Below are 16,745 nucleotides of genomic sequence, written 5' to 3' on the forward strand. Positions count from 1 at the left end.
TGACACCCCCTTGCAACTCCCCAGGGGTCCCGACCCCCAGGTTGAGAAACACTGCTTTACCAGATCATTCCTGGATGGATGGTCGCAGTTCGGGACTAACAAAAAAACCCTTGGCTTGTGTGGGGCCTCTCTTTCTAAATAATCTCACTTTATTTATGTACTCAAATATCCTCTGTACATTACTATGTCCTCCTTTTGTCAGCATAGGATGTTTTTGTTACTAATTTTCCCAGTTGGGCTTTAGAGAATACCGTTAAAAAACACTCTTCCCTATGGAGACTGTACTCTGTGTTCTTCATAATACAATAATTCCAGAGTTGCTTACTATAATAAGAGGGAAGCCAGCCCTTTCTCCAAAGATATTTTTCACCTGCTCCTGTTCTGTGAAAATATTTGTAACTCCTTAAAACAACACTTGTTGGGCTGAGAAGTGCAAATGAGGTTAGATTAACTTCCATTATAAATTGTCTTCAAAGAGCTAGTTGCTACAACTGGGTGAAATATCCAGTTGTTTCCTCTATATTGATGATAACAGTATAACTTTTGTATCCATGGGGATAGGTCCTAAAACCTCCCTGTGAAAACCTTAAACTGTGGAATCCTATATTTTGACCAAAAGTATACCATAGAAATGCAATGAAGAACTGCAAACATTTTCAGATATAGGGAGGGATATTTTTGGAGTGTGGATAAATGTAGCTGTGGGTATTGAATCTGTGGATAAGAGGGTTGGATTCTTCCTAAAGTGAAAGATTGCAGCTGACTGTTACAGGACATAACTTTGCAAGAATAAGGTCCAAGATTAGTTTCAAACATAGAATGTGGGATATCAGGTAGTTCTTTTGCATACAACAACAAAATAGGTACAGGCCTTTTCCGTCCAACAACAAAATGAAATTGCATAAGCTATCCAACTGGACCAGAACTGCAGTGGTGGTGGACCAGAGCCCGACTGGTCCAACCAAGCCAAGACCACATCAACTCCACTGGACAATCACCATATCATCTGACTTGCTGTTGCCCCTTCCAGACAGCTGCAGAATTACATGAGAACTTCCGGTCATTGTGGGTGCTCAATCCTACATCAGAAGTACCCATATGGCCAGGAAGAAGGAGAGACTCAAGAAGGAGGAGGCGATGGCAACAGTGGCCCATGTGGACAGTGGATCAGTCTGGATTAGATTTGGTCCTACCGACTACACTATGCCAAAGCTTCGGGATCGTGCTAAAGTTTTAGGCAGTAGATTCAGCAAGTTGAAAATCTCACTCAGACAAACACACTTCCTACAAACATTCTCCAGGGAAAATATGTCTATAATTCTCTCTCCTAGTTTAGAAAAGCCAAAAATCAATATTCTGTTATGTATAAATGGGACATTATTCAATAACTATGTTTCTCCATTGATATAAATCTCTCAGTCTTTCATTCCATTAATTTTGCAGCATTTCCAACTCACATTTGCACAATGTTCTGTCACAGGATCTGAAAGTTCGAAGCCGATTTCCTGTTTGGTAGAGAACTTGCTGAATGCAACATAGATCCAGGATTAGGCTGTGGCGAAAGAAGGCACAACAAACCCTACAGAACTGCAGCCTCATCATAATCTACTATTATAGGAAGTATCATCGCAAATTTAGGCATTTTCAAAAGATTAGAAGACATGTCACGGAATATATGTATGTGACAAAAATATGGCAGATTCACGAGATTCGTTCCCAAAATCCTTAATAGACAACAGACACTGACTTCCAATCACATTCCGAAAGAGGCAGCCCAAATGCACACATTAATAGACCACAATCTGAATATGCATCAACAGTGTAATGGGGCAGCTAAAAAGGTTAATGTAATTCTAGACTGCCTCAATAAGAATATATTGACTAGATTGAGGTAAGTCATAATTATCACTCTATTCTGTATGGATCAGAATTCATCTTGAGCATTATGAGTGCAGATCTGGGTCCAACAATTCAAGAAGAGTATCGACAAGTTGAAAAACATCCAGTTGATGTTGTTTATTCATTCAGTTGCTTCCGACTCTTTGTGACCTCATGGACCAGCCCACGCCAGAGGTCCCTGTCAGCAGTCAACATCCCTAGCTCCTTCATAGTCAAGCCAGTCACTTCAAGGATATCATCCATCTATTTTGCCCTTGGTCGGCCCCTCTTCCTTTTTGCTTCCATTTTCCCCAGCATCAATGTCTTCACTAAGCTTTCCTGTCTCCTCATGATGTGGCCAAAGTACTTCATTTTTGCCTCTAATATCCTTCCCTCCAATGAATAGTTGGGCTTTATTTCCTGGAGTATGGACTGGTTGGATCTTCTTGTGGTCCAAGGCACACTCAGAATTTTCCTCCAACACCACAGTTCAAAAGCATCTATCTTTCTTTGCTCAGCCTTCCTTATGGTCCAACTCTCACATCCATAGGTTACTATGGGGAATACCGTTGCTTTAACATGTCAGATCTTTGTTGCCAGTGTGATGTCTCTACTCTTCACTATTTTATCGAGATTGGTCATTGGTCTTCTCCCAAGAAGTAAATGTATTTTGATTTCCTGGCTGCAGTCTGCGTCTGCAATAATCTTTGTGCCTACAAATACTAAGTGTCTCTGCCTCCACGTTTTCTCCTTCTATTTGCCAGTTATCAATCAGTCCAGTTGACAGAATCTTGTTTTTTTATGTTTAACTGCAACCCAGCCTTTGCACTTTCTTCTTTCACCTTGATTAGAAGGCTCCTCAACTTCTCCTCACTTTCACATCCAGAGGGCAATCAAAACAGTAAAAGACATTGAAACCAGGCATTATGATGAGTAGCTCAGGGAGCTGGTTGTGTTTAGGTTGGAGAAAAGAGTGTTAAGATTGGGCATGACAGCCATGTTTAAATAATTGAAAAGATGTCATATTGGAGATGGAACAAGCTTGTTTTCTGCTCCTCCAAAGACTAGGACACAGAGCAATGGATCCAAACAATGATAAAAAAGATTCCACCTAGTGATTAGGAAGAACTTCTTGAGAGCAAGAACTGCTTGGCAGTGGAATATGCTATCTCGGAGTGTGGTGGAGTTTACTTCCTTTGATGTTTTTAAAGGGAAGCTGGATGACCATCAGTCAGGAGTTGTGTGATTCTGTGTGATAGAGGTTGGATGGGATGGCCCTTGTGGTCTCTTTCAACTCCCATTCTTTATATAATCTATGAGCTAGTAGTACCATTTCAAACGTTACTGTTTCACATGACAGCATTAATTCAAATTGGTAGCCTGTGTGTTTACCCTCATAGTTCAGCAGAAGACTATAAAAGATTCATCCAGAAAATGCGAACTGACACTGTGATATCTACTTGTAGCAGAGGGAGGGTTAGTTTGGTTGAGAAACCAACTCCTCTCTGCCTCCTCTGTTTCCTGCATATTCAGATGTGTGAAAACAATTGTGAAACTCCTGGGTTACTTCTTTCCTCTCCACCTCTTTTGGCTTTAGTGTTGTATTATAGACCAATGGAAAGATATGTTAATATTTGTGCAGTACTTGAAAGCAATTAGTAAGAGCAAAGAGCATCAACAAGTAATATGTTTGTGCATTTGTATGCATGTGTACACCTAGCTAGGTGTATTGTATTTGTAGCAATCATGTCTAAATTTACATCTCTACCTATAAATTAGTGTGTGCTTGTTTCTATGCAAGACAGAGCTCTCATTTGTCCTGTTCTTTGGGTAATGTACTGGGGAGGTGCAGTTTATTTCTCTTTTAATATCATTTTAGGGATATGTTTGAACTGTGTTTGTGGCGTAATGTAAAAATAAATCACATGTAGTTCACATTTGATCAGCCCACACACTGCCTTGGCAGAGAAAGAAAATATGCCACACAGATGAACAATAAAGAACATGTAGTTTATTCTTCGTAGTTCAGAACAACATATATACAATGTGGTTAGTTGAATCAACTCACATAATGTCCTTTTATGATAGATTTAAAATGGTCTTTCTTTGTCCATGTAGAAAAACTCCTTTAGCAGCTCATGAAGCAAGAGCACACTTCAAACTCTGTTTCTCTCTGCTTCACTCTGCTTCTCTCTCAGCACCTGCATAGCTCGAGCCTGAAAAATGTAACAGTAACCAAAAGTCCCAGGCTCAGCCATCTCCCCGCATGAAGCTCAAACAATCAGCTTTGCGCATCTTATTTTACAGTTGACACACACACTAACTGATTTCTTGCATACTCCAATAGTGTTGTATTTATTTTAATCACTAAACTACCTGGAGTCCTGGTTTTGGGGGAAATGGAGTTAATAATAAGAAGTGATCCATCTTCTAAACTCAGCAGTGCGTTCGCCTTTCACTCCAAGAAATATAAAGCGGAGGCACTTTGAAACTCTGATTTGTAACATGGTTCAGCATTTTGGCTGAGATTTCTCAGTCTGGATCTGCGTTTGCACTGAAAAAAGGTTTGTGTATTACTTTCAATGATGCCTTGCATAGTAACCCCTGAAATGACTGTATGAAACCGACAAAATAAAGTTGACATTTGCCAAAGCCTTTGCGCACGGCCTTTTATGTGACAGTTGGAAGAATCAAGAGTTGGGCAATTTTCTCAGTCATGTTTGTATATGGTTGAAAGTTAGCTTTGCTATTTGCTTCTGCAAACAGATGCCTCTGTCTTCCCAAACGTTTGATCAGCCGCTTCAAAAATGACAACATTTACTGGCTTAAAGTAATTTTGTTTCTAATGTATTCCCCAGTTATTCAATAAGTGACCAATATTGAACGGAAGCATTGTGGCAAATAGATGTGAAAATGAGTACATTTTCCAAAATGAAAGACAAAAATCAGGTATGCTCCCTTCTTTATTTGAATATCCAATTTTGGTAATTTTCTGGTTTAATTAAAGTAGGGAGAAATTGTTATAGAAAATTGGTTTATTTTTGTACCATTGCAAAAAATAAAAAATAAAAATAATCCTTGTATGAAATGAAAACAAAAAGAAGACAGTAGTCTCTACATGCCAGTCTCTTTTAGAATATCTTGTGGACCATTTGCTCAAGTAGCACAGGTACTTCTCACATGTGCTCTGAAACATTCTTGTTATATTTTCCAGTATTTCAGATGTGACCTTTCAGATTGATGATCAACTCACGGGTTGAATCTTAAGTCTCATGAAACCATAATGGTATCTGCAAAATTCATGGGCAGTGACCTTAGGGTTAACCCTTTATGTCATGGTACAAAGCCATCTATTTCTGGGGAACTGAAAGTTATTTCACAATATCTCAAATGTAGAAAAACAGCAGTGCTGGGAGATAGCCAAACTAAGTAGGACAAGCCTCCTCCCTCTTAGTTTCCACCAGCCCCTTCCCAGCATTTTGTCTCTCAACCTTTGCCCGTGGCAATGAACTATATACGTGTCCCATCAGAACAAGCTGTAGCCCAAGTATCTAAGCCGTGAGCACTCCAACAGAGCAAAGAAGCTGCTATCACCTCATCGGGTACTGACGAACAATGGCTTCTTCTACTCTTTCCTTTGGATGGAGATGTCCAGAAAGGAGAATCAGAGATATTGTGATGGTTCTTTTTTTTCTTGCCTGTTTTTGGGGTGAGTACTTTTTCTGTTCTACTTTAGGTTGCAAGTTAGCAAATATGTCTCTCCCTCACCTGTAACTTTACCCCTGCTGTGATGTTTCCATGGTTTGAAGAGTTCTCACTAGACTCATTAGAACAGTGATTCTCAACCTGTTGATCCCCAGTTGATTTGGCCTACATCTCCCAGAAATCCCAGCCAGTTTACCAGCTGTTGGGATTTCTGGGAGTTGAGGCCAAAACAACTGGGGACACACAGGTTGGGAACCATTGTATTAGAAGGTGGCTGAGACCCATTGGTATCCCACTGGCCAATTTCTGGTGGAATGGGCAGTGCATCTACAAAGCTCACATTTTAACAAATGTATAAATATTAAAGGTGCATCAATTTTTTTTGCAGTTTTGCAGCAGCATACTAACATGGCTACCTAGTAAAGGATAAAGGCAGAATGAACGTTAATGTTCCTATAGGAATACAGTGACTTAAAGACCCTACAAAGAGCTTTGCTTTATCAGATCAGATTCAAAGCAGTGTAAAATTCTTTGTGAGACTTGCAATAACCAGCACACACCAAACATTGGACTGCATACATCTGAGGAAATTGATTGGAGTCCTTGTGGACAAGTTAAACATGAGCCAACAATGTGATGTGGTGGCAAAAAAAGCCAATGGGATTTTGGCCTGCATCAATAGGAGCATAGTGTCTAGATCTAGGGAAGTAATGCTACCCCTCTATTCTGCTTTGGTTAGACCACACCTGGAATATTGTGTCCAATTCTGGGCACCACTATTCAAGAGAGATATTGACAAGCTGGAATGTGTCCAGAGGAGGGCGACTAAAATGATCAAGGGTCTGGAGAACAAGCCCTATGAGGAGCGGCTTAAGGAGCTGGGCATGTTTAGCCTAAAGAAGAGAAGGCTGAGAGGAGATATGATAACCATGTATAAATATGTGAGAGGAAGCCACAGGGAGGAGGGAGCCAGCTTGTTTTCTGCTTCCCTGGAAACTAGGACGCGGAACAATGGCTTCAAACTACAAGAGAGGAGATTCCATCTGAACATGAGGAAGATCTTCCTGACTGTGAGAGCTGTTCAGCAGTGGAACTCTCTGCCCCGGAGCGTGTTGGAGGCTCCTTCTTTGGAAGCTTTTAAACAGAGGCTGGATGGCCATCTGCCAGGGGTGATTTGAATGCAATTTTCCTGCTTCTTGGCAGGGGGTTGGACTGGATGGCCCATGAGGTCTCTTCCAACTCTTTGATTCTATGATTCTATTATTGTTCATCTAAAAGAGCTCAAGCTGTAATAAATTTGTTAAATATTGGGGATTATTTTAAACTCAGGTGAACCATGCCTTGGCTTTTTTTCGGATTGTGAGTAATCAATGCTAATACAAATAATAGTAGAACAAGTAATAAACAGATCAACCATGGAAGGCTGAAGATAGCAACTTCTAAATTAGATGTTGACTCTTAGTCTTGAAATAAAAATAGAAGGGATGTTTCCGAGCACATACAAAGTTTCATACTGTCAAGTTTGACTATGATTATTATCATCTTTTCTTTTATTTTGTGCACATTTTCCTCAGTTGAGGGACACAAAGCAACTTGCAAAATTAGAGGATACAGATAAAAACTTATTTCAGTAAAAAGATAGGCTTGTTAAAATATAAATATCAATAGTGTTTTAATACTGTGCTAATATTCATGTAATTACTTCATTAAGCAAGGCAATTATTAACTGAGAATATATTTGCTTTATTTTCAGTTTATAAGTTGGGGGAGTACCATAAATCCATATGAGTGAACAGGGGACAGAACACTAGATATCTCATTAACTTGGGAAGAAGCATAGGTCAAAGAGGTCAGCAGCATGCCTAGATACTCATTCTCTCTTATTCAAATTAAGCCACGTATCAATTTTCCACATAACCGTTGTTGCCCAACAGCATTATATTGGAAAAGTAGAGCTACTGGATGATTAGTGGTACCATCCAGCTTGGGCTGCTTGGAAATTTCCTGGTTTTGGACTACAGCTTCCAGAATTCAACAGCCAGTATGGCCGTAAGAAAGGCTGAGTTGTACCCATTGAGCTGGCACTCATAAATTTAATGGCAGTCCCAATTCTGGAATACAGTATAGTCAGGCCTTTTCATTCACTGGGGCTAGGAGCACAGAACCTCAGTGAAAGTGAAAAACTTTGAATAAAGAAATTGTTACTTTTTTTAGTCAAGAAAACACCTCTCTAGGAATGCCCTTCTTGAGAAGAATCTTCTCGAGAAGATCCAACCCGTCCATACTTCAGGAAATAAAGCCCTACTGCTCACTGGAGGGAAGGATAGTAAGGCAAAGATGAAGTTCTTTGACCACATCATGAGAAGAAAGGGAAGCTTAGAGAAGACGATGATGCTGGGAAAAATTGAAGGAAAAAGGAAGAGGGACCAACCAAGGGCAAGATGGATGGATGGTATCCTTGAAGTGACTGGCTTGACTCTGAAGGAGCTGGGGGAGGTGACAGCTGACAGAGAGCTCTGACGTGGGATGGTCCATGAGGTCACGAAGAGTCGGAAGCGACTAAATGAATGAACAACAACAGAAATGCCCGAGTCTTCCAGCATAATACTATGGACTTCTTCAGACTGTCCTCAGGCTCCGTTTTCATGTGCTTAGAAAACAGACCTCTGTGGGAGTCCCACAGAGGCCATTACATGATGGAAGAGAACTTCTGGTGGGACTCCATGGTGGTCCATTTCCTAAGCGCATGGATATGACCGTCTTCAGGAGTCAGGTGTTACCTGATACCAAACTAGAGAAAGTGAGAGAAAGCGGGAAGAAGAAAGGAAAGGCACAAAAAAGACATGGGATGCCTGGTCATCCCAGAAGACTTTGAATTGTTACTTTTTTAGTCAAGAAAACACCTCTCTAGGAATGTCTAGGTCCTCCAGCATAACACTATTGATTTCCTCAGACTGTCTTCAGGCTCTGTTTTCATGCACTTAGGAAACGGATCTCTGTGGGAGTCCCATGGAGGCCATCACATGATATAAGAGCACTTTTGGGGGGACTCCATGGTGCTCCATTTCCTAAGCGCATGGACACGAACGTCTTCAGAAGTCAGGTGTTACCTGATACCAAACTGGAGAAAGTGGGAAGAAGACGGGAAAGGCGCAGAAAGGACATGAAATGCCTGGTCATCCCAGAGGACGGGGAAAGACAGGAGGGAATGGGTAAGATTGTTATCTTGCACTGGAGGATCTAGAAACTCCTAGAGAGGTTTTCACAATAGGAATCCCTAGGTCCTGTAGTGTGACTGGGAGCAGTTGACCATAGTGTCATGCTGGAGACTATATTTTCCTAAAGAGAACATTTTAATTGAATCTGTGAACAATCTAATCAGGGTCAGCTCTACTTCAACAGGATACTGCCAATTAATGCTAGTACAGTACACTATATTTCAGGGGGGGGGGGAGTGGCAAAACAGCCTCTGAGTATCCTTTGATTAATCTATGAAATGCATGGGGCACTTTGGGTACTTTGGAAAGTACCCAAAGATTCTAGTAGTGATGCCTAAACATTGAGAAAAGTGCTATTTTTTCTTTAGCAAAGCACACCTTCTTTTATAAGAGCTCAGGCCAAATAAATAAATAAATGTGTTACACCTGTTTCAGGGCTGACTTGGTTTGGTGCAAATCAAATATCCAAGGAAGGACCTTCTGGAACAATAGCTGTGGTCTGTTTCCATTACTTGAGCATTCATTGCTGTTTTCACACACTCCACAGAATAGCCAAGGTCCATACTGGCCCACTTGGTGGATCCTATGGACCATCTCTCCAAGGCTTCTCCTGCACTGCCATATAATCCAGATTATCAAAGTGGATAACCCACATTATCTGATTTGAAATTGTTTGCCTGAGTCTACACTGCCATACAATTCAGTTCAAAGCAGCTAATGCGGATTTTATATGGCAGTGTAGAAGGGACCCAAGAAACCAAAAAGGGCCAGAACTTTGCAAGGAACATTCTCTGTCCACTAGATTAAAAAATAAAGCAAGACTGAAAGTGAAGAGAAACTTAAACTTTGATCACAGCCTATTATCAGGTTGCCAAATCAGCAAAGGTACACAAATAAAACATTTTGGGATCAATGTGTAGATTGCAGAACAGGGATTGTTCAGCCCTCCACATATGCTCCCAATCAGGAAAAGAACTCGCATGTCCGGATGTCAATAGTGGACATTTTATCCAGAATATAGACAAAAGGATAAAGGATTTTAAAAACTCTCTAACTATGATGCCAACCTTATTTGGGCCTTCCTTCCAATGGTACAGTAAAGTCTTGCTTATCTGACCTTCACCTATCCAACACTCTTAACCGATGACCCCCTTTTCCTCAAGCATTTTCCCTTCAATTAAAGGAGCGCTCCCCAACTCTTTCTTCATTCCCAGTAAGTGAAAAAGGCAAGACAAGGAGGAGGAAGAGGCAGGAAAGGGGGAAAAGGACCAGAAACGAAAGTGTCCTCCCTCCTTCCCTTTGATTTCCACACTTCTCTTCCACATCCGGGCACTTCCTGGTGAGCTGCTCTAGCCCCGAGATATTGCCTTGCCCTAACCCTTTGAGTCCCCGTTGTTAGTATTCTAGATGTCTAGCGCCGCGTCGGACAGGTAACAGTAGGAGACTCCATATTATCCGACATTTTTGTTTATCTGACATTCTGCCAGCCTGTTTATGTTGGCTAAGTGAGACTCTACTGTATAAAAGTATGTTTGTCTGTTCTATCTGTACCACAAAGGCTGTTGCTAGGTGAAGTATGATGTCACTGGATTGTAAGTTGCTAGGTGAAGTTGCTCTCTGTGATGTCACTAGGAAGGAAATTTAACTTGAGTATGAGAGGAAAGGAAGAAGGAAGGAAGGAAAGAAAAGAAAAGAAAGGAGAATGGAGGGAGCGAAAGAAAGGTGAAAATGTATTGTGGGTTGAGGAAAGAAAGAGAGAAAAGGAATGAACGCAGAGGGCAGTGGGTCCTCTGACACCCAGGCAATGCCTGGTATATACACTAGTAAATAAATAAACACCAAAGCGCTAATCTGCATTCTTAACATCATCTGAAAGAGGGGTCTGAACTAATATGGAGTCTCCTACTGTTACCTGTCCGATGCGGCGCTAGACATCTGAAGGCGACTCAGGTTAATAATAATACAAGACCTCTGGTTATTTTTAAATATGGTGACTCCAACTGCAAGATGAGCTATCAATATATCATAGATCTTATCTCCATTCTTCCGATAACACTGTCCATGTTGCTTGTAGCTGATGGGAACCATAATCCAAAATATTTAACATAGAAGAGAAAGTGTCTCCAACTGTGTTGTGTTAGCTCAGGACCAAACCAGGCCTGTGGGCCGGATGCAGCCCTTTGGGCTCCTTCCTAGAATCATAGAATCAAAGAGTTGGAAGAGACCTCATGGGCCATCCAATCCAACCCCCTGCCAAGAAGCAGGAATATTGCATTCAAATCACCCCTGACAGATGGCCATCCAAGCCCCTGTTTAAAAGCTTCCAAAGAAGGAGCCTCCACCACACTCCGGGGCAGAGAGTTCCACTGCTGAACGGCTCTCACAGTCAGGAAGTTCTTCCTCATGTTCAGATGGAATCTCCTCTCTTGTAGTTTGAAGCCATTGTTCCACGTCCTAATCTCCAAGGAAGCAGAAAACAAGTTTGCTCCCTCCTCCCTCCGGCTCTCCTCTGTCTTCCCGTGCATGAGGATGTGGCAGGCTACCATGTCTCCTTGCTTAGCAGGTCAAAGCAGTCACACATGGCTATCTAGGGCTCTCCCGAGATCCCTGAGCAGCTATGAGTGAAATCTCCTGCACCTAATGCCCTCAGCCTCTACCTCTCTTATGCTAACCAACTGTTTGGGTTGGAGATGGGGTCTAGAATCTGTGCAGAACTGGGTTATTTTTTCGTGTGGGTTTTTGGCATGTCTGTAAGTGCCCTCCAGATGGATCTACACTAGGGGTCCTCAAACTAAGGCCCAGGGGCCAGATACGGCCGTCCAAGGTCATTTACCCGGCCCTCGCTCAGGGTCAACCTAAATCTGAAATGACTTGAAAACACACAAGAACACCAATCTTATCTCATCAGCCAAAAGGAGACCCACACTTTCCATTGAAATACTAATAAGTTTATATTTGTTAAAATTGTTCTTCATTTTAATTATTTATTGTTTTTAAGTGTGCGGGTTTTTTTTGCATTACAAATAAGATATGTGCAGTGTCCATAGGATTCCATTCATGCTTTTTTCAAATTATAATCCAGCCCTCCAACAGTTTGAGGGACTGTGACCCAGCCCTCTGTTTAAAAGGTTTGAGGACCCCTGATCTACACAGTCCTATATCCCAGAATTTGATCCCAGATTATCTGTTTTGAACTGGATTACATAAATTTACACTGCCAGATAATCTGGAATAAGATCCTGGGATATAGGTCAGTGTAGATCCCACCTAAAATAACCTAGTTCAAATAAAATAATGTGGAATATCTGATTTGATAAACTGGATTATCTGGCGGCATAGAAGAAGGGGCCCATATCTCTTAACTCATATAGCAGAAGGGTCTTTTAAGGCGAGAAGTAAAATTGAAAATTGAGGAAGTAGTGTTAAGGGAGGAAAACAGGACTGCGTCACTGGATTCACATTTGAGCTGTGTTTTGCTTTCAGTCAGATATCCTACATTTTTGCTACTAATGTGGGCCATACTTTTTGGTGTTATGTGCCCCCCCCCCCAAAAAAAATAATCCAAACAAACTTGGCTACACACTTTCTGGTTTAGGTGTAATGTTACTGAGGCCCCTTCTACACTGCCATAAAAAATCCAAATTATCTGCTTTGAACTGGATTATATGACAGTGTAGACTCATACAATCCAGTTCAAAACCCCCAAGGGCCATCCGTTTAGGTCAGGGGTCCTCAAACTAAGGCCCAGGGGCTGGATACGGCCCTCCAAGGTCATTTACCCAGCCCTTGCTCAGGGTCAACCTAAGTCTGAAATGACTTGAAAACACACAACAACAGCAGCAGCAACAACAATCCTATCTCATCAGCCGAAAGCAGGTCCACACTTCCCATTGAAATACTAATAAGTTTATATTTGTTAAAATTGTTCTTCATTTTAATTATTGTATTGTTTTTAAGTGTTTTTTGCACTACAAATAAGATATGTGCAGTGTGCATAGGAATGCATTCATTTTTTTCAAATTATAATCCGGCCCTCCAACAGTTTGAGGGACTGTGACCTGGCCCTCTGTTTAAAAAGTCTGAGGACCCCTGATTTAGGTCATTAATTTTTCAAGCCCAGCACAGAGATTGGCTTATTTATTAGAGAGAGATGTATCAGTCAGTCCTCCTCTTTGCAGATTCTCACTGCTGTTAGGGAGGGACAAACCTCCCTCTCCACTATCCTGATTGATGCTTTCTGATGCTGATGTAGTCTGGGAAATGTAGTTTAGGGCAGGCATATGGCTCCTTGCTCCCCCAACTACATTTTCAGATAATTACTATGGGAAAACTTCAGGGGCTCCTATCTCTTGTATTTTTAAAGTTACTGGGGTGAAACTTGCTACAATGGTAGAACACATTTACCACTGGGTTGCTGTAGGTTTTCCGGGCTATATGGCCATGTTCTAGAGGCATTCTCTCCTGACATTTCACCTGCATCTGTGGCAAGCATCCTCAGAGGTAGTGGCCACAGATGTAGGCAAAGCATCAGGAGAGAATGCCTCTAGAACATGGCCATATAGCCCGGAAAACCTACAACAACCCAGTGATTCCGGCCATGACAGCCTTCGACAATACATTTACCACTGTTAGCCCACCAAATTTCAGAATATTTCACTTATTCACAGATCTTTGGTAAATTTTCAAACTTTTTATAGAGAACATTTTTTCATAATAAAGAAAATCTGTTTCTGGTTTGAAAGCGTTATTTCCTGTTTAACTGTGTAGTTCTTACTGTGAAAGTTGTTCTACTTCAGAAACTTTGTTTTTGTGGCAGAAACTTTGTTAAATTGGTGGGAACTCAACAAAGAAAAAGATGCTATAGGACAATATCCCTTGTACAAAGACAGTTTTGGTAGTGTTATAAACTTTTGCCATGTTTTTTTGACAGAACCAATTAGAAACTGCCATTTATAACCCAGGAACAGAAATCATAGAGTAGAACATTAACAAATGTATTGGAATCCTGGCTGGCTGTAGACTGATCTCCTCTCTTAATTGGGGCTTTATGATGCTGATACATACATGTAGTTTAGGGGAGAGCCGTTTGAATTATGTAGCATAGGGTTCCTCCCCTTCCCAAACTACATTTCCCAGTAGTTCCAAAAAAGCACTGCTCTGTCTTTTCATGGCTCCTAATGCTGAGGCTCTGTTAATTCCAGGCAGGCAGGCAGGCAGGCTGCCTTTTTGGCTTTATGGCTTTGCTTCCTTGTCCTGAATATGAAATTTACTTTGGTAGTTTTCCAAGACTTACAGAACTAAAACGAAAAAGTATGGGGTAAATGTTGATACTAAAATATTTGGTGTGGGCCACACAAACGCTTTCAATATAGCTTCCACGTTACAAAACTTCCAATTTTCTTACGATTTCCAACACTTCTGATTTCGAAGGCTTTCATGGCTGGAATCACTAGGTTCTTGTGGGTTTTTTTCGGGCTATAGAGCCATGTTCTAGAGGCATTTCTCCTGACGTTTCGCCTGCATCTATGGCAAGAATCCTCACAACCTCTGAGGATGCTTGCCATAGATGCAGGCGAAACGTCAGGAGAAATGCCTCTAGAACATGGCTCTATAGCCTGAAAAAAACCCACAAGAACCTACTTCTGATTTCTTTTGCATATGCCTAGTAATTATACACAATTACTATAATGAAAAAGTAACAAAAATTTGTTACTCTCATGATTAGCAATGAATTTTTGACTAATTATATTTTAGAAACACTTTAGAAACAAAACACCATTGCCCCCTAATTTTGTAATGACTTTTGAAAGATTTTTTTAATTGATCGCGCATGCCTAGTCATTTGGATGCCCCTGGTAAAAACCCAGTCAGGTCCTGCATTTTGGGCCTGTCTGGATGGGTTCTCAGTAGCAGCGACATGGTTATTAATCAGGGGTTGGAACGATGAAAGTAATGCAGATGATGGACTGCAAACCCCAGTGGCTGTGCTGGTGAAGACTACTGGTCTTTGTAATCCAACATCATCTGAAGGGCTACCATTCTGTCCACTTCTCTCTTGAACACTGGATGAAAGAGAACTTGGTAAGACAACACTTACTATAGGTAAATTCCATTGATTGAATTGCTCTGCTCCAGTTACAACTAACAATTGGATTTAGGTCACTGTCTTGCAGAAATCAGTTCGTTTGTGAATTTTTCTGCTATAGTATATTCATCATTTTTACCGTTTTTGTGATGCTATTGCCCAAGCAATTTTACTTTGTGGTCCAGATTTTGTAAGGTTATGAAATGTGTTGCTTCCTCAATCGTTGCAGTACTAGTAGAACAATGCTGAATGGGCAAAATAAATCATGCACGCAAGTAAAACATGGATCTTCATTTATGAAAAAAATAACTAATTTTGAAGGAGAGACTCTTGAATTACAACTAATAAAGATTTTGGGCCACAATTTGCCCCCTTTCGCTGTTCTATGCTCAGTACTAGGCAATGGGGGTTGCAAATGGATACAGAGAATGGGTTGTTGTAGGTTTTTGGGTTGTACGATCATGTTCCAGAAGCATTCTCTCCTGACGTTTCACCTGCATCTATGGCAGGCATCCTCAGAGGTTGTGAGGTCTGTTGGAAACAAGGAAAATTATATATAAACCCAAATTTCCTTGTTTCCAATATACCTCACAACCTCTGAGGATGCCTACCATAGATGCAGGTGAAATGTCAGGAGAGAATGCCTCTCAAATATGGCCATAACAGCCCAAAAAACCTACATTTTATTTATCGTGTCATTTGTATTACATTTTTAACAAAAACAAACAAATAAACAGTCAAAACACAGAATTTGCAAGCTGGCCACTTGGAGTGCCTCTGGTGTTGCCGCAAGGAGGTCCTCCATGGTGCATGTGGCTGGGCTCAGGTTGCATTGCAGCAGGTGGTCTGTGGTTTGCTCTTCTCCACACTTGCATGTCATGGATTCCACTTTGTAGCCCCATTTCTTAAGGTTGGCTCTGCATCTCGTGGTGCCAGAGCGTAGTCTGTTCAGCGCTTTCCAAGTCACCCAGTTTTCTGTGTGCCCAGGGGGGAGTCTCTCATTTGGTATCAGCCACTGATTGAGGTTCTGAGTTTGAGCCTGCAACTTTTGGACTCTCGCTTGCTGGGGTGTTCCAGCGAGTGTCTCTGTAGATCTTAGAAAACCTACAACAACCCAGTGATTCCGGCCATGAAAGCCTTCAACAATACATTGATCCAGAGAATGGCAGAAAGGTTTTACTCCCTTTGCTCCAAGTGCAGACTCCAAACTTCGTTTGATGGCCTCCTACTTTATGGGAATGGAATGTACTTTGTGCATACAATTCATAGTGAGAGGATGCCAAAGGAAGCTCTCTTCTCGTATTGTGCATCTGAACAATGATGATTCCATCCCTTTATGCCATGGTCCCAATCAGAGTCAAACCCTGCAATTATTATTTTATTCTATTGGTAAATCTCACAGGAGCAGATTATTTTTGCAAACAGCATATCTAGCTTGGCTTTCATGTGTCCGTTGCATGAAACTGCCTATTTCTCTATAGATAGATCTGGCTGTTTAGATTTACCTCTCTAATTCCAAAGCTTGGAAAAATGGAGGCTTAAGTCTCCCAGGGCCCTTCCACACTGCCATATATCCCAGAATATCAAAGCAGAAAATCCCACATTATATGAGTGTGGACTCCTATAACCCAGTTCAAAGCAGATATTGTGAGATTTTCTGCCTTGGTGTTCTGAGATAGAGGACTGTGTGGAAGGGTCCCCAGAGGCCTCCAGCCACCATTCTTTTCCAAATTCTATCTGTCTCATGCTAATTAATTGTCACTATATTTTTTAGATGGCTTTATGTCTTTCCTTAAATATTTTTAAACTGCCCCTCCATCCTTATGGATATCAGAGTGGTCTTGCTGTTGTGTACCTTC

The 16,745-nt window shown here is 41.2% G+C and overlaps 1 protein-coding gene across 1 annotated transcript in view; it reads left to right on the plus strand.

Moving 5' to 3' along the window:
* Positions 1–5,330: 5,330 nt before the first annotated feature.
* LOC132778023 (deleted in malignant brain tumors 1 protein-like) overlaps positions 5,331–16,745 on the plus strand; it is a 45,697-nt gene continuing 34,282 nt past the window's right edge. The window contains exon 1 of the mRNA XM_060780622.2: positions 5,331–5,587. Coding sequence (XP_060636605.2) covers positions 5,494–5,587 — 94 coding nt within the window. The 5' untranslated portion in view covers positions 5,331–5,493. The remainder of the gene's footprint in view (positions 5,588–16,745) is intronic.

Source organism: Anolis sagrei, chromosome 6, assembly GCF_037176765.1.
Source record: "Anolis sagrei isolate rAnoSag1 chromosome 6, rAnoSag1.mat, whole genome shotgun sequence".
Taxonomy (NCBI): Eukaryota; Metazoa; Chordata; class Lepidosauria; order Squamata; family Dactyloidae; genus Anolis; species Anolis sagrei.